General features: G+C 45.5%; 1 protein-coding gene across 1 annotated transcript in view; it reads left to right on the top strand.

Moving 5' to 3' along the window:
• The window catches only part of LOC139382525 (metabotropic glutamate receptor 5-like), a 123,981-nt gene extending 108,723 nt beyond the window's left edge, over nt 1-15,258 (top strand). Inside the window, exons 12-16 of the mRNA XM_071126620.1 lie at nt 1-114; nt 4,654-4,812; nt 7,015-7,323; nt 11,702-11,868; nt 13,737-15,258. The exon at nt 1-114 is cut by the window's left edge and continues 73 nt beyond it. Coding sequence (XP_070982721.1) covers nt 1-114; nt 4,654-4,812; nt 7,015-7,323; nt 11,702-11,868; nt 13,737-14,802 — 1,815 coding nt within the window. The 3' untranslated portion in view covers nt 14,803-15,258. The remainder of the gene's footprint in view (nt 115-4,653; nt 4,813-7,014; nt 7,324-11,701; nt 11,869-13,736) is intronic.
• The last annotated feature ends 2,549 nt before the right edge of the window (nt 15,259-17,807 follow it).

Below are 17,807 nucleotides of genomic sequence, written 5' to 3'. Positions count from 1 at the left end.
GGTTATCTGTGTACCTTCAGTCTCATCGCCAAGCCCCATGCTGCACACTGCTACCTACAGAGACTGGGCATAGGCCTGTCACCTGCCATGAGCTACTCTGCCCTGGTCACCAAGGTACATCATCAAGCCCCTCTTTACCTTGATTCTTTCACCTACCATGTCCTTGTACATCTAGACATAAGGATCTCACAAACAGACTGTGTTTAACGTCACTATTTCAGATTTCCCCCCTCTCCCCCTATGAAGTCTATTTATTCATTCATTCTCTCTGTATTGTTGTTGTTGCAGACTAACCGTATCGCCTGTATCCTGGCTGTGTTGTTGTTGCAGACTAACCGTATCGCCTGTATCCTGGCTGTGTTGTTGTTGCAGACTAACCGTATAGCCCGTATCCTGGCTGTGTTGTTATTGTTGCAGACTAACCGTATAGCTCGTATCCTGGCTGTGTTGTTGTTGTTGCAGACTAACCGTATAGCCCGTATCCTGGCTGTGTTGTTGTTGTTGCAGACTAACCGTATAGCCCGTATCCTGGTTGTGTTGTTGTTGTTGCAGACTAACCGTATCCTGGTTGTGTTGTTGTTGTTGCAGACTAACCGTATCCTGGTTGTGTTGTTGTTGTTGTTGCAGACTAACCGTATCCTGGTTGTGTTGTTGTTGTTGTTGCAGACTAACCGTATCGCTCGTATCCTGGTTGTGTTGTTGTTGTTGCAGACTAACCGTATCCTGGTTGTGTTGTTGTTGTTGCAGACTAACCGTATCCTGGTTGTGTTGTTGTTGTTGCAGACTAACCGTATCCTGGTTGTGTTGTTGTTGTTGCAGACTAACCGTATCCTGGTTGTGTTGTTGTTGTTGCAGACTAACCATATCCTGGTTGTGTTGTTGTTGTTGCAGACTAACCGTATCCTGGTTGTGTTGTTGTTGTTGTTGCAGACTAACCGTATCGCTCGTATCCTGGTTGTGTTGTTGTTGTTGCAGACTAACCGTATCCTGGTTGTGTTGTTGTTGTTGCAGACTAACCGTATCCTGGTTGTGTTGTTGTTGTTGCAGACTAACCGTATCCTGGTTGTGTTGTTGTTGTTGTTGCAGACTAACCGTATCGCTCGTATCCTGGTGGTGTTGTTGTTGTTGTTGTTGACTAACCGTATCCTGGTTGTGTTGTTGTTGTTGTTGACTAACCGTATCCTGGTTGTGTTGTTGTTGTTGCAGACTAACCGTATCCTGGTTGTGTTGTTGTTGTTGTTGCAGACTAACCGTATCCTGGTTGTGTTGTTGTTGTTGTTGTTGACTAACCGTATCCTGGTTGTGTTGTTGTTGTTGTTGCAGACTAACCGTATCGCTCGTATCCTGGTTGTGTTGTTGTTGTTGCAGACTAACCGTATCCTGGTTGTGTTGTTGTTGTTGCAGACTAACCGTATCCTGGTTGTGTTGTTGTTGTTGTTGCAGACTAACCGTATCGCCCGTATCCTGGTTGTGTTGTTGTTGTTGCAGACTAACCGTATCCTGGTTGTGTTGTTGTTGTTGCAGACTAACCGTATCCTGGTTGTGTTGTTGTTGTTGCAGACTAACCGTATCCTGGTTGTGTTGTTGTTGTTGCAGACTAACCGTATCCTGGTTGTGTTGTTGTTGTTGCAGACTAACCGTATCCTGGTTGTGTTGTTGTTGTTGCAGACTAACCGTATCCTGGTTGTGTTGTTGTTGTTGTTGCAGACTAACCGTATCCTGGTTGTGTTGTTGTTGTTGCAGACTAACCGTATCCTGGTTGTGTTGTTGTTGTTGCAGACTAACCGTATCCTGGTTGTGTTGTTGTTGTTGCAGACTAACCGTATCCTGGTTGTGTTGTTGTTGTTGTTGCAGACTAACCGTATCCTGGCTGTGTTGTTGTTGTTGCAGACTAACCGTATCCTGGTTGTGTTGTTGTTGTTGCAGACTAACCGTATCCTGGCTGTGTTGTTGTTGTTGCAGACTAACCGTATCCTGGTTGTGTTGTTGTTGCAGACTAACCGTATCCTGGTTGTGTTGTTGTTGTTGTTGCAGACTAACCGTATAGCCCGTATCCTGGCTGTGTTGTTATTGTTGCAGACTAACCGTATAGCTCGTATCCTGGCTGTGTTGTTGTTGTTGCAGACTAACCGTATAGCCCGTATCCTGGCTGTGTTGTTGTTGTTGCAGACTAACCGTATAGCCCGTATCCTGGTTGTGTTGTTGTTGTTGCAGACTAACCGTATCCTGGTTGTGTTGTTGTTGTTGCAGACTAACCGTATCCTGGTTGTGTTGTTGTTGTTGTTGCAGACTAACCGTATCCTGGTTGTGTTGTTGTTGTTGTTGCAGACTAACCGTATCGCTCGTATCCTGGTTGTGTTGTTGTTGTTGCAGACTAACCGTATCCTGGTTGTGTTGTTGTTGTTGCAGACTAACCGTATCCTGGTTGTGTTGTTGTTGTTGCAGACTAACCGTATCCTGGTTGTGTTGTTGTTGTTGCAGACTAACCGTATCCTGGTTGTGTTGTTGTTGTTGCAGACTAACCGTATCCTGGTTGTGTTGTTGTTGTTGCAGACTAACCGTATCCTGGTTGTGTTGTTGTTGTTGTTGCAGACTAACCGTATCGCTCGTATCCTGGTTGTGTTGTTGTTGTTGCAGACTAACCGTATCCTGGTTGTGTTGTTGTTGTTGCAGACTAACCGTATCCTGGTTGTGTTGTTGTTGTTGCAGACTAACCGTATCCTGGTTGTGTTGTTGTTGTTGTTGCAGACTAACCGTATCGCTCGTATCCTGGTGGTGTTGTTGTTGTTGTTGTTGACTAACCGTATCCTGGTTGTGTTGTTGTTGTTGTTGACTAACCGTATCCTGGTTGTGTTGTTGTTGTTGCAGACTAACCGTATCCTGGTTGTGTTGTTGTTGTTGTTGCAGACTAACCGTATCCTGGTTGTGTTGTTGTTGTTGTTGTTGACTAACCGTATCCTGGTTGTGTTGTTGTTGTTGTTGCAGACTAACCGTATCGCTCGTATCCTGGTTGTGTTGTTGTTGTTGCAGACTAACCGTATCCTGGTTGTGTTGTTGTTGTTGCAGACTAACCGTATCCTGGTTGTGTTGTTGTTGTTGTTGCAGACTAACCGTATCGCCCGTATCCTGGTTGTGTTGTTGTTGTTGCAGACTAACCGTATCCTGGTTGTGTTGTTGTTGTTGCAGACTAACCGTATCCTGGTTGTGTTGTTGTTGTTGCAGACTAACCGTATCCTGGTTGTGTTGTTGTTGTTGCAGACTAACCGTATCCTGGTTGTGTTGTTGTTGTTGCAGACTAACCGTATCCTGGTTGTGTTGTTGTTGTTGCAGACTAACCGTATCCTGGTTGTGTTGTTGTTGTTGTTGCAGACTAACCGTATCCTGGTTGTGTTGTTGTTGTTGCAGACTAACCGTATCCTGGTTGTGTTGTTGTTGTTGCAGACTAACCGTATCCTGGTTGTGTTGTTGTTGTTGCAGACTAACCGTATCCTGGTTGTGTTGTTGTTGTTGTTGCAGACTAACCGTATCCTGGCTGTGTTGTTGTTGTTGCAGACTAACCGTATCCTGGTTGTGTTGTTGTTGTTGCAGACTAACCGTATCCTGGCTGTGTTGTTGTTGTTGCAGACTAACCGTATCCTGGTTGTGTTGTTGTTGCAGACTAACCGTATCCTGGTTGTGTTGTTGTTGTTGTTGCAGACTAACCGTATCCTGGTTGTGTTGTTGTTGTTGCAGACTAACCGTATCCTGGTTGTGTTGTTGTTGTTGCAGACTAACCGTATCCTGGTTGTGTTGTTGTTGTTGCAGACTAACCGTATCCTGGTTGTGTTGTTGTTGTTGCAGACTAACCGTATCCTGGCTGTGTTGTTGTTGTTGCAGACTAACCGTATCCTGGTTGTGTTGTTGTTGTTGCAGACTAACCGTATCCTGGTTGTGTTGTTGTTGTTGTTGACTAACCGTATCCTGGTTGTGTTGTTGTTGTTGCAGACTAACCGTATCCTGGTTGTGTTGTTGTTGTTGCAGACTAACCGTATCCTGGTTGTGTTGTTGTTGTTGTTGACTAACCGTATCCTGGTTGTGTTGTTGTTGTTGCAGACTAACCGTATCCTGGTTGTGTTGTTGTTGTTGTTGACTAACCGTATCCTGGTTGTGTTGTTGTTGTTGCAGACTAACCGTATCCTGGTTGTGTTGTTGTTGTTGCAGACTAACCGTATCCTGGTTGTGTTGTTGTTGTTGTTGACTAACCGTATCCTGGTTGTGTTGTTGTTGTTGCAGACTAACCGTATCCTGGTTGTGTTGTTGTTGTTGCAGACTAACCGTATCCTGGTTGTGTTGTTGTTGTTGTTGCAGACTAACCGTATCCTGGTTGTGTTGTTGTTGTTGCAGACTAACCGTATCCTGGTTGTGTTGTTGTTGTTGTTGACTAACCGTATCCTGGTTGTGTTGTTGTTGTTGTTGACTAACCGTATCCTGGTTGTGTTGTTGTTGTTGTTGACTAACCGTATTCTGGTTGTGTTGTTGTTGTTGCAGACTAACCGTATCGCTCGTATCCTGGCTGTGTTGTTGTTGTTGCAGACTAACCGTATCCTGGTTGTGTTGTTGTTGTTGCAGACTAACCGTATCGCTCGTATCCTGGTTGTGTTGTTGTTGTTGCAGACTAACCGTATCGCTCGTATCCTGGCTGGCAGTAAGAAGAAGATCTGTACAAAGAAGCCCAGGTTCATGTCTGCATGTGCCCAGCTCATCATCGCCTCTCTACTCATCCTGCTACAGCTGGGCATCATAGTGGCTCTCTTCCTCATGGAACCCCCACAGGTAGGCTGTGCCCACTGTGTGTGCCCACTGTGTGTGTGTGTGTGTGTGTGTGTGTGTGTGTGTGTGTGTGTGTGTGTGTGTGTGTGTGTGTGTGTGTGTTTACAGTACGTACATGCTGACACTGTGTCACGGATCCCTCTGGAACTTTCATTGCGCACACCTGGCCCCTATTCCCACTGATTGTGTTTGTATATAAACTCAGCAAAAAAAGAAACGCCCTCTCACTGTCAACTGCATTTATGTTGGAGCAGGGGAGTAACAAACTGGGAACAAAAACGTGTAAATATTTGTATAAACATAACAAGATTCAACAACTGAGACATAAACTGAACAAGTTCCACAGACATGTGACTAACAGAAATGGAATAATGTGTCCCTGAACAAAGCGGTCAGTATCTGGTGTGGCCACCAGCTGCATTAAGTACGGCAGTGCATCTCCTCCTCATGGACTGCACCAGATGTGCCAATTCTTGCTGTGAGATGTTACCCCACTCTTCCACCAAGGCACCTGCAAGTTCCCGGACATTTCTGGGGGGAATGGCCCTAGACCTCACCCTCCGATCCAACAGGTCCCAGACCTGCTCAATGTGATTGAGATCCAGGCTCTTCGCTGGCCATGGCAGAACATTGACATTCCTGTCTTGCAGGAAATCACACACAGAACGAACAGTATGGCTGGTGGCATTGATATGCTGGAGGGTCATGTCAGGATGAGCCTGCAGGAAGGGTACCACATGAGGGAGGAGGATGTCTTCCCTGTAACGCACAGCATTGAGATTGCCTGCAGTGACAACAAGCTCAGTCCGATGATACTGTGACACACCGCCCCAGACCATGACGGACCCTCCACCTCCAAATCGATCCCGCTCCAGTGTACAGGCCTCTGTGTAACGCTCATTCCTTCGACGATAAACGCGAATCCGACCATCACCCCCTGGTGAGACGAAACCGCGACTTATCAGTGAAGAGCACTTTTTGCCAGTCCTGTCTGGTCCAACGACGGTGGGTTTGTGGCCATAGGCATGTTGTTGCCGGTGATGTCTGGTTAGGATCTGCCTAACAACAGGCCTACAAGCCCTCAGTCCAGCCTCTCTCAGCCTGTTGAGGACAGTCTGAGCACAAATGGAGGGATTGTGCGTTCCTGGTGTAACTCGGGCAGTTGTTGTTGCCATCCTGTACCTGTGGTCTGCCACTGCGAGGACGATCAGCTGTCCGTCCTGTCTCCCTGTAGCGCTGTCTTAGGCGTCTCACAGTTCGAACATGGCAATTTATTTCCCCTGCCACATCTGCTGTCCTCATGCCTCCTTGCAGCATGCCTAAGGCACGTTCACACAGATGAGCAGGGACCCTGGCCACATCTGCTGTCCTCATGCCTCCTTGCAGCATGCCTAAGGCACATTCACACAGATGAGCAGGGACCCTGGCCACATCTGCTGTCCTCATGCCTCCCTGCAGCATGCCTAAGGCACGTTCACACAGATGAGCAGGGACCCTGGCCACATCTGCTGTCCTCATGCCTCCTTGCAGCCTCCCTAAGGCACGTTCACACAGATGAACAGGGACCCTGGGCATCTTTATTTTGGTGTTTTTCAAAGTCAGTAGAAAGGCCTCTTTAGTGTCCTAAGTTTTCATAACTGCGACCTTAATTGCCTACCCTCTGTAAGCTGTTAGTGTCTTAATGACCGTTCCACAGGTGCATGTTCATTCATTGTTTATTGTTCATTGAACAAGCATGGGAAACAGTGTTTAAACCCTTTACAATGAAGATCTGTGAAGTTATTTTGATATTTACGAATTATCTTTGAAAGACAGGGTCCTGAAAAAGGGACGTTTATTTTTTTGCTGAGTTTATGTGCCCTTTATTCACTATGGTGCTGTTATTGTTACAATGTCCGTTGGTATGTGTGAGTACCTGTGCTATGTGTTTTGGGCTTTCCTGCCCTTGTGGATTGCACAGATGATTACGGGTCTCATCCCGTGTGATAATCATTGTGCGCTAGTGTTATTTATTCGAGGTACTCCTCGCTCTTTTGTTTGAGTTTCAACCCTGTGTTTTTGTATAGTGCTTGTTTGGTCTTCGCCCCGTGCCTTTACATGGCACGCCGTAATTTGGGTAAAATAAAAAACCCTATTACGCATTCCTGCGCCTGTCTCCCGATCCTTCATGCCAACGTGACACACTGATGGCTTTACTACCTGCAGGTGATCCACGACTACCCCAGCATCCGGCAGGTCAACCTCATCTGTTACACCACCAACCTGGGCGTGGTGGCGCCACTGGGTTACAATGGCCTGCTGATCCTGAGCTGCACCTTCTACGCCTTCAAGACGCGTAACGTCCCAGCCAACTTCAACGAGGCCAAGTACATCGCCTTCACCATGTACACCACCTGTATCATCTGGCTGGCCTTCGTGCCCATCTACTTCGGTTCCAACTACAAGATCATCACCATGTGCTTCAGCGTCAGCCTCAGTGCCACTGTGGCGCTCTGCTGCATGTTCGCACCCAAGGTAAGACACACAACACTAGAGATAGAAAGTGGAGCCAAACTAACTTCAGCTTTAACAACAAAGGAGTTTGACTGAGGACCTTGAAAAGTAATGTTTTTTGGAAGATTGTGTTTGGTTATAAGGTTATTTATTTGTATTGTATTTATTTATTTTTAGGGGGTAGATCAGCTTTAATATTGCTGGTAGATTGTAGCTTCCATCAATGTAATTGACTGCATCACTTCCAATCCCCCACATATATATTTTTTGCAAATATACAGTTAAAATTGGAAGTTTACATACACTTAGGTTAGAGTCATTAAAACTCATTTTTCAACCACTTCACAAATTTCTTTATAACAAACTATAGTTTTGGCGTGTCGGTTAGGACATCTACTTTGTGCATGACACAAGTAATTTTTCTAACAATTGTTTACAGACAGATTATTTCACTTATCATTCACTGTATCACAGTTCCAGTGGGTCAGAGGTTTACGTACACTAAGTTGATTGTGCCTTTAAAACCTCTTAAAGATATTGGTTCCCAATTGGGACTCAACCCTCCCACGTTCAGCTGAAACGGTGGCGCATGGAACGCAAAAATATTCTTAAAAATATTTAACCTCCACACATTAACAAGTCCAATAGCTCAAATGAAAGATAAACACCTTGTTCATCTAGCCAGCAAGTCAGATTTCTAAAATGTTTTACGGCGAAAACATAGTACATATTTATGTCAAACCACCACCAGACACAGCTCATTTGAATAGCCAAAACATGCTATCAAAAAAACGCAGGATTAAAAAATAAATCATTCACTAACCTTTTGAAAATCTTCATCAGATAACAGTAATAGGACATGTTACACAGTACATTTTTTTTTTCAATAATATGCCATTTATATCCAGAAATGTCCATTTACATTGAGTTCATGGTCAGAAATTACTAAAAAATGTCCGCAGGAAATCTAGGTAGCGCGGCAAGATAACGTAAATAGACATCATAAACTTTGACTAAATATACATGTTCTACATATAGTTAGAAAGATACACTGCTTCTTTATGCAACCGCTTTGTTACATTTATTTTTAACGTTACAGAAATCGCACACTATTCAATATGCTGAGACGGCGCTCAGATACAAGCTACATTTCTCTGTAATGTTGGAGTCAACAGAAACACAGATTTAAGCATAAATATTCCCTTACCTTCGATGGTCTTCGTTCAGAATGTTGTGGAAGGCTTCATACTTACCCAATACATCGTTTGGTTTCAAGTCTTGCGTCTTTGTATTAGCTACTGCTAATAACATCAGCTGAAATGCACCCAAAATGTCCTCTGGTCCGGAAAAGTTGTGCATCAAAACTTCAAAATTACATATTATATGTCGACTAAACAGGTCAAACTAAGTGCAGAAGCAAGCTTTATGATGTTTTTAACACACAAAACAAATTTCAATTCAATCGGCCATCGTCTGTCCTTCTCTTGAGTGCTGGAACAAAGGAATGGCTGTGACCAATTCGCGCCCTAACGCACAGGTTTTCTTCTCGTGGCACTTACTCAAATCACTCCCATAGGGCCAATTCTCGCGGGATTTGAACGATTAAAAGCTCTACTGAATGAGGACATCTAGTGGAAGACATAGAAAGTCTCCCCAGAATCATAACTGGTTGGGAAGGGTGGGGGCGATGACGTCAAAGTTGCTCCAACTTTCATGACCACAAAAACTAGTTTGGAAGAATGCCTGCCCTGTGAGTTCTGCTATACTTACAGACATAATTCCAACGGTTTTAGAAGCTTTAGAGTGTTTTCTATCCAATAATAATTATTATATGCATATATTAGCAATTTTTGACAGATTTTTTTTTCAGTTTACTAGGGGTACCCAATCCCTCCAAAGGGGGCATATGTCTGCCATATCTTTAACAGGTTTTAAACAGCTTGGAAAATTCCAGAAAATGTCATGGCTTTAGAAGCTTCTGATAGGCTAATTGACATCATCAAGGCCTACCTTCAAACTTAGTACATATTTGCTTGATATCATGAGAAAATCAAAAGAAATCAGCCAAGACCTCAGAAAAAAATTGTACACCTCCACAAGTCTGGTTCATCCTTGGGAACCATTTCCAAATACCTGAAGGTACCACGTTCATCTGTACAAACAATAGCACGCAAGTATAAACACCACGGGACCACGCAGTGGTCATACTGCTCAGGAAGGAGATGCGTTCTATCTCCTAGAGATTAACGTACTTTGGTGCGAAAAGTGCTAATCAATCCCAGAACAACAGCAAAGGACCTTGTGCAGATGCTGGAGGAAACAGGTACAAAAGTATCTATATCCACAGTAAAACGAGTCCTATATTGACATATCCTGAAAGGCCGCTCAGCAAGGAAGAAGCCACTGCTCCAAAATCGCCATAAAAAAGCCAGACTACTGTTTGCAACTGCACATGGGGACAAAGATCATACTTTTTGAAGAAATGTTCTCTACTCTACTAAAAATATAACTATTAGGCCATAATGACCATCGTTATGTTTGGAGGAAAAAGGGGGAGGATGGCAAGCTGAAGAACACCATCCCAACCGTGAAGCACGGGGGTGGCAGCATCATGTTGTGGGGGTGCTTTGCTGCAGGAGGGACTGACTGGTGAACTTCACAAAATAGATGGCATCATGAGGAGAAAAATGATGTGGATATATTGAAGCAACATCTCAAGACATCAGTCAGGAAGTTAAAGCTTGGTCGCAAATGGGTCTTCCAAATGGCATACTTCGAAAGTTGTGGCAAAATGGCTTAAGGACAACATAGTCAAGGTATTGGAGTGGCCATCACAAAGCCCCGACCTCAATCCTATAGAACATTTGTGGGCAGAACTGAAAAGGCGTGTGCAAACAAAGAGGCCTACAATCCTGACTCAGTTACACCAGCTCTGTCAAGAGGAATGGGCCAACATTCACCCAACTTATTGTGGGAAGCTTGTGGAAGGCTACCCGAAATGTTTGACCCAAGTTAAATAATTTCAAGGCAATGCTACCAAATACTAATTGAGTGTATGTAAGCTTTTGACCCACTGGGAATGTGATGAAATAAATAAAAGCTGAAATAAATCATTCTCTCTACTATTATTCTGACATTTCACATTCTTAAAATAAAGTGGTGATCCTAACTGACCTAAGACAGGAAATTTTCACTAGGATTAAATGTCAGTAATTGTGAGCAACTGCGTTTAAATGTTTTTGGCTAAGGTGTATGTATGTAAACTTCCGACTTCAACTGTATATACATACACTACCGTTCAAAAGTTTGGGGTCACTTAGAAATGTCCTTGTTTATGAAAGAAAAGCAAAATTTTTGTCCATTAAAATAACATCAAATTGATCAGAAGTACAGTGTAGACATTGTTAATGTTGTAAATGACTATTGTAGCTGGAAACAGCTGATTTTTAATGGAATATCTACATAGGCGTACAGAGGCCCATTATCAGAAACCATCACTCCTTTGTTCCAATGCTATTCCAAGTTGATCATTTTAAAAGGCTAATTGATCATTAGAAAACCCTTTTGCAATTATGTTAGCACAGCTGAAAACTGTTGTTCTCATTAAAGAAGGAATAAAACTGGCCTTCTTTAGACTAGTTGAGTATCTGGAGCATCAGTATTTGTGGGTTCGATTAAAGGCTCAAAATGGCCAGAAACAAAGACCTTTCTGAAACTCGTCAGTCTATTCTTGTTCTGAGAAATGAAGGCTATTCCATGCGAGGAATTGCCAAGAAACTGAAGATCTCGTACAACGCTGTGTACTACTCCCTTTACAGAACAGCGCAATCTGGCTCTAACCAGAATAGAAAGAGGAGTGGGAGGTGCACAACTGAGCAGGAGGACAAGTACATTAGAGTGTCTAGTTTGAGAAACAGACGCCTCACAAGTCCTCAACTGGCAGCTTCATTAAATAGTACCCGCAAAACACCAGTCTCAACGTCAACAGTGAAGAGGCGACTCCGGGATGCTGGCCTTCTAGGCAGAGTTGCAAAGAAAAATCCATATCTTAGATCAGGCAATAAAAATAAAATATTAAGATGGGCAAAAGAACACAGACACTGGACAGAGGAACTCTGCCTAGAAGGCCAGCATCCCAGAGTCGCCTCTTCACTGTTGACGTTGAGGCTGGTGTTTTGCGGGTACTATTTAATGAAGCTGCCATTTTAGGACTTGTTTCTGATGTCCATTCGGTTTAATTTATATTTGCCATATCTTTCAAACTGTGCTCTTTAACAAAAACGTATTGGTTATAAGGGGTTTGTGAAGGGTTATAATAGTGTTATATAGTGCCTAGTGTGCTGTCTATGCTTATGAAGGGTTATGAAGCTCTTCGGTCTGTCTCTCTTTCTCTCTCCAGGTGTATATCATCCTGGCCAAGCCGGAGCGTAACGTGCGCAGTGCCTTCACTACGAGCACGGTAGTACGCATGCATGTGGGCGATGGGAAGTCCTCCTCGGCCGCCAGCCGCTCCTCCAGCCTGGCCAACCTCTGGAGGCGACGTGGCTCCGCCGGAGAGACACTCAGGTGTGTGTGTGTGTGTGTGTCGCAGGGAATACATAGAGATGCTGTAAAGGCTGGGATCACACAGGAGGTAGAGTTTAGCTGAGGAATGTTTCAGAGATCGGTGCTGGGTCACTGCTCGCTAAGTGAATCTCATTTGAGGGCCGTTTCAGTAACAGCCTTTTTAGTGCAGGGCCATTTCAATGAAGGCCATCTGAGTCAATGCTTCCCCAGCCGCTGTGAGTCTGTCTCTCTCTGTCTCTCTCTGTCTGACCTGAGTCCGACCCGCATACCTGATTATGCAGACCACTTTCCAGGAGAAAGAGAGAGTGGGGAGAGAGAGAGAGAGAGGGGGGGGACAGAGAGAGAGAGAGGGGGAGAGAGAGAGTGATGGAGAGAGGGGGAGGGAGAGAGAGAGAGGGGAGAGAGAGAGAAGGGGGACAGAGAGAGAGGGGTGGAGAAAGAGAGAGAGATGGAGAGAGGGGGAGGGAGAGAGAGAGAGGGGAGAGAGAGAAGGGGAGGGAGAGAGAGAGAGAGAGAGAGAAAGGGGAGTGCGAGAGAAGGGAGAGAGAGAGGGAGGGAGAGAGAGGGCAGTAGGGAGAGAGAGAAAGAGGAGGGAGAGAGGAAGATAAAACAAACAATTGGAAGAGGATGGGCTAAAGGCCAAGCTCTCCATCTCTAATGGGACAACCACGTGACCAAGCTCTCCATCTCTAATGGAACAACCATGTGACCAAGCTCTCCATCTCTAATGGAACAACCATGTGACCAAGCTCTCCATCTCTAATGGGACAACCATGTGACCAAGCTCTCCATCTCTAATGGAACAACCATGTGACCAAGCTCTCCATCTCTAATGGAAAACCCACGTGACCAAGCTCTCCATCTCTAATGGAAAACCCACGTGACCAAGCTCTCCATCTCTAATGGGACAACCATGTGACCAAGCTCTCCATCTCTAATGGAACAACCATGTGACCAAGCTCTCCATCTCTAATGGAACAACCATGTGACCAAGCTCTCCATCTCTAATGGGACAACCATGTGACCAAGCTCTCCATCTCTAATGGAACAACCACGTGACCAAGCTCTCCATCTCTAATGGAACAACCATGTGACCAAGCTCTCCATCTCTAATGGAACAACCATGTGACCAAGCTCTCCATCTCTAATGGAACAACCATGTGACCAAGCTCTCCATCTCTAATGGAACAACCATGTGACCAAGCTCTCCATCTCTAATGGAACAACCACGTGACCAAGCTCTCCATCTCTAATGGAAAACCCACGTGACCAAGCTCTCCATCTCTAATGGAACAACCATGTGACCAAGCTCTCCATCTCTAATGGAACAACCATGTGACCAGCCATATGAAATGACAACGTGCTGCTCCACAGAGTCAAAAGGAAAAGAGAAAAAGATAGTCTCTTTAGTCAGCTGGTTACGGTCTCGTTTGCCAAGACTACAACCAGACCAGTATAAGATGTGGTCCCATGTGGCTCAGTTGGTACAACATGGCATTTGCAACACAAAGATTATGGGTTTGATTCTCACGAGGGACCAGTATGAGAAAATGTATGGAAAATGTATGGAAAATGTATGGAAAATGTATGCACGCACTACGATAAAATGTCAAATGTGTCAGAAACATTCCTCTTTCCGGATCTTTCTCCCCCTGTTGTCTGTGTGCTGAGGTTATATGAGTCCTCCCATAGCAGCATGATTTAATCAGACGCTCCATCATAGATTAATCACACTAATTAACCTGACAATTGGGAGAGAGAAGAGATGGAGGGGAGGAATAGAGAAAATGGTTTCTACACTGATATGGACCAGCTGAAACACACTTATTTAATTTCCTGTTTTCACTTCCTGTTTCCTGTCTCTACAGCTCCAATGGGAAGTCAGTATCCTGGGCCCAGACGGAGCGGGGTTCCCGTGGAAACCACCTGTGGCAGCGCCTGTCGTTCCACATCAAGAGGAAGGAGAACAACCAGACAGCTGTCATCAAGCCCTTCTCCAAGACCCCCGAGGGGCGCTACAGTGGGGGTGCTGACCTGCTCCCCCATATGCCCTTGCCCTCCCTATCCCACTCCCACTCTGATGCAGACAAGACTTTGTATGAACTCACAGAGGCAGAGGAGAGATACCCTGAGGAGAGATACCCAATCACCTACCGGCCTCAGACCCCTTCACCAATCAGCACTGTCAGCCAGCGCATGCATGGGGCGGGACTAAGGGATGAGCCACTTGTCATGGGCGTACCAAGCTACCTGACCGGGGGTTCTGTCGGCGGGGGCGATGTGTGTGACAGTTCTCTGATGGATCAGATCAGCTGCGTGGTTAACCGTTTCACTGCCAACATCAGCGAGCTCAACAGCATGATGCTCTCCCCGTCTCCCACACACTCACACACACACTCTCACACACACGCCCACACACACACCCTGACGCCCTCCCACCATGCAGACCCCTTCCTCCTCCCCCGGGAGATCCCCCTCCCCCCCACCATGACCACATACGCTGACGTCCAGCCCATCCCCCCTGTAGAGTCCAACGTAGGTGGATGCGCCTGCCTCGCTCACCCCCTGCCTCACTCTCCTCACCGTCTCCCTCACCCTCAGCCTCACCCCCTGCCTCACCCTCACCCCCTGCCTCACTCCCCTCACCGTTTCCCTCAGCCTCAGCCTCACCCTCACCCCCTGCCTCACCCTCAGGCCTCCCCATCTCCAGTGCGACACCTCACTGCGGGGGCGGGGTCCCCTTTAAGGAGGGCAGAGCTGGAAGAGGAGCTAATGAATCTGACCCCGCCCTCGCCCTTCCGTGATTCGCTGGGGTCGGGCAGTGGCTCCCCGGTCTCAGAGTCCACCCTGTGTCTGCCCCCGCCCTCGTCCCCTCCGCCCAAATACGAAATGCTGACCCTGAGAAACTACAGCCAGAGCTCTTCCTCACTGTGAGAGAAGGATGAGAGGAGATGAGGAGAAGAGGAAGAGAGTGAAAGGACAGAGACGGAGAGGGGGGGCAGAGAAAGAACAGTCTCTTGGGGGAGAAAATGGAGATGGCTGCCTTGTGATAGCGGGAGAACGAGAGAAGATTGGCCAGATCCTCAGAGAGGTGAAAGCCCTGTTAGATGGAGCGACAGGAACAGGACACATAATCGTGTGATGTCATTGGACGGTGACCTGCAGTGTTTGTGTTTACATGTGTTCAGTTAGCAGCGAGGTGAAGTATAATAAAGTATAATGAAGTGTAATTTAGGCATCCAAAGCGAGAACAAGGACTACAAAAAAATCCTTTAGCGTTCTGGTGTTTAAAAGTTTGGCCGTAAGTCTCTCCTTAGAGGTGTGTTTGGTCTTTCTTTTGGTAGTGGCCTTAAACTAAAACGGCTGTCAACTAATTAGAGATGTTTATTGTGGTAGGGGGCACCTGCATAGACACATGTGGACCTACTGAGTGTCTAAGAACCTCTAACCTCACAGGACTGACCAGCTGCTGCCATGGACACATGGAATAACTATAAGGGCTGGGCAGAGCAGCTATGTCCACTGGCGCCCCAACACACACACACACACACACACACACACACACACACACACACACACACACACACACACACGTGCATATTGGCTGATGTGGGGAAAAGTGTAAATACAAAAAGATCTTGGATGGAATCTAAATATCAGATGCTTCTGTTTATACATACCATGTATAGTATGAAATACTGAACAACTGTCTTAGTATTGTTTTTCTCTCTCTTCCTCTCTCCCTCCCTCCCCCCTCTCTCTCTCTCTCTCTCTCTCTCTCTCTTCCTCTCTCCCTCCCTCCCCCCTCTCTCTCTCTGTCTCTCTGTCTCTCTGTCTCTCTCTCTCTCTCTCTCTCCCCTCTCTCTCTCCCCCCTCCCCCCCCCACTCTCTCTCTCTCTCTCTCTCTCTGTGTTTCTTTGATATTTGAGGTCTTTTGGACAATTATTTACTTCAGAAGTTTGAATGTATAATATTTTCTACATGATTCCTGAAGCTTTGGGACCAAACATTCCATACCTCTGTGTCTGTGATTCTGAGGAGGCATTCTACTAAACTAACCAGTATTGAACAGTTATACAGTAGTCAGTAACGTGCTAGAAAACTATCCTGATTCAAGTAGTAAAATCAATCAATCAAACTAAAGTGAACTAGACATGCAGGCAATGTTCCCTCAAAAAAATGTAGGCGTTGAGCAAATTTCTGGTCTGCTGAGCGCAAACTTGAACATTGTTAACATTCTGTAAAACTTCCAGCCGGCGTTTACTGTTTAAATGACAGTTTTCACAGTGGCCAAGTAGGCTACAATATGTTGTTGAGTTGTGTGATGCAAGAAACCACTTTACAAAATAAAATGCATTATTATTCCCATACCATTATTACAGAGAATCAGACAAATTATGCTTCCCTCTGCCTATTGGCTACTTATTCTGCCTACTGGCTACTTAGATTATTCAAGCCTGTCTCAAAATACAGCACTGCCCCTTTAAAACAAAAAAAGGCTCTTTAGATGTCTAGAAATGTACATGTTTTGTGCTCAATCACTACCCTGCTGCTGACTACAAATGATCTAGAACCTAATAACTCACTAACTAGCAAATGATATGAACAAAATGTGCACGTGTGACTACATGTCTCTCTCGCTTTGATCTCAACAAGCTCACCTACTCACCACCACTCATGCTGTACATGCTGTAAACATAGTCCAGTTCAATGTAAATGGAACAGAACCATGTATGGCAATGGTCTATTTGCATATCGACCTACTGCAGCTCTGATTGGTTATGACACACTGGTCTGTGTACAGTCGTGGCCAAAAGTTTTGAGAATGACACAAATATTAATTTTCAAAGTCTGCTGCCTCAGTTTGTATGATGGCAATTTGCATATACTCCAGAATGTCATGAAGAGTGATCAGATGGATTGCAATTAATGGCAAAGACCCTCTTTGCCATGCAAATGAATTGAATCCCCCCAAAAACATTTCCACTGGATTTCAGCTCTGCCACAAAAAGACCAGCTGACATCATGTCAGTGATTCTCTTGTTAACACAAGTGTGAGTGTTGACGAGGACAAGGCTGGAGATCACTCTGTCATGCTGATTGAGTTTAAATAACAGACTGGAAGCTTCAAAAGGAGGGTGGTGCTTGGAATCATTGTTCTTCCTCTGTCAACCATGGTACCTGCAAGGAAACACGTGCCATTGCATCTAAATCAACAATTTATCGGATCATCAAGAACTTCAAGGAGAGCGGTTCAATTGTTGTGAAGAAGGCTTCAGGGCGCCCAAGAAAGTCCAGCAAGCGCCAGGACCGTCTCCTAAAGTTGATTCAGCTGCGGGATTGGGGCACCACCAGTACAGAGCTTGCTCAGGAATGGCAGCAGGCAGGTGTGAGTGCATCTGCACGCACAGTGAGGCGAAGACTTTTGGAGGATGGCCTGGTGTCAAGAAGGGCAGCAAAGAAGCCACTTCTCTCCAGGAAAAACATCAGGGACAGACTGATATTCTGCAAAAGGTACAGGGATTGGACTGCTGAGGACTGGGGTAAAGTCATTTTCTCTGATGAATCCCCTTTCTGATTGTTTGGGGCATCCGGAAAAAAGCTTGTCAGGAGAAGACAAGGTGAGCGCTACCATCAGTCCTGTGTCAAGCCAACAGTAAAGCATCCTGAGACCTTTCATGTGTGGGGTTGCTTCTCAGTAAAGGGAGTGGGCTCACTCACAATGTTGCCTAAGAACACAGCCATGAATCAAGAATGGTTCCAACACATCCTCTGAGAGCAACTTCTCCCAACCATCCAGGAACAGTTTGGTGACGAACAATGCCTTTTCAAGCATGATGGAGCACCTTGCCATAAGGCAAAGGTGATAACTAAGTGGTTCAGGGAACAAAACATTGATATTTTGGGTCCATGGCCAGGAAACTCACCAGACCGTATTA

Source organism: Oncorhynchus clarkii, chromosome 24 (assembly GCF_045791955.1).
Source record: "Oncorhynchus clarkii lewisi isolate Uvic-CL-2024 chromosome 24, UVic_Ocla_1.0, whole genome shotgun sequence".
Classification (NCBI taxonomy): Eukaryota; Metazoa; Chordata; class Actinopteri; order Salmoniformes; family Salmonidae; genus Oncorhynchus; species Oncorhynchus clarkii.
This window is presented reverse-complemented; position numbering and strand designations above follow the sequence as displayed.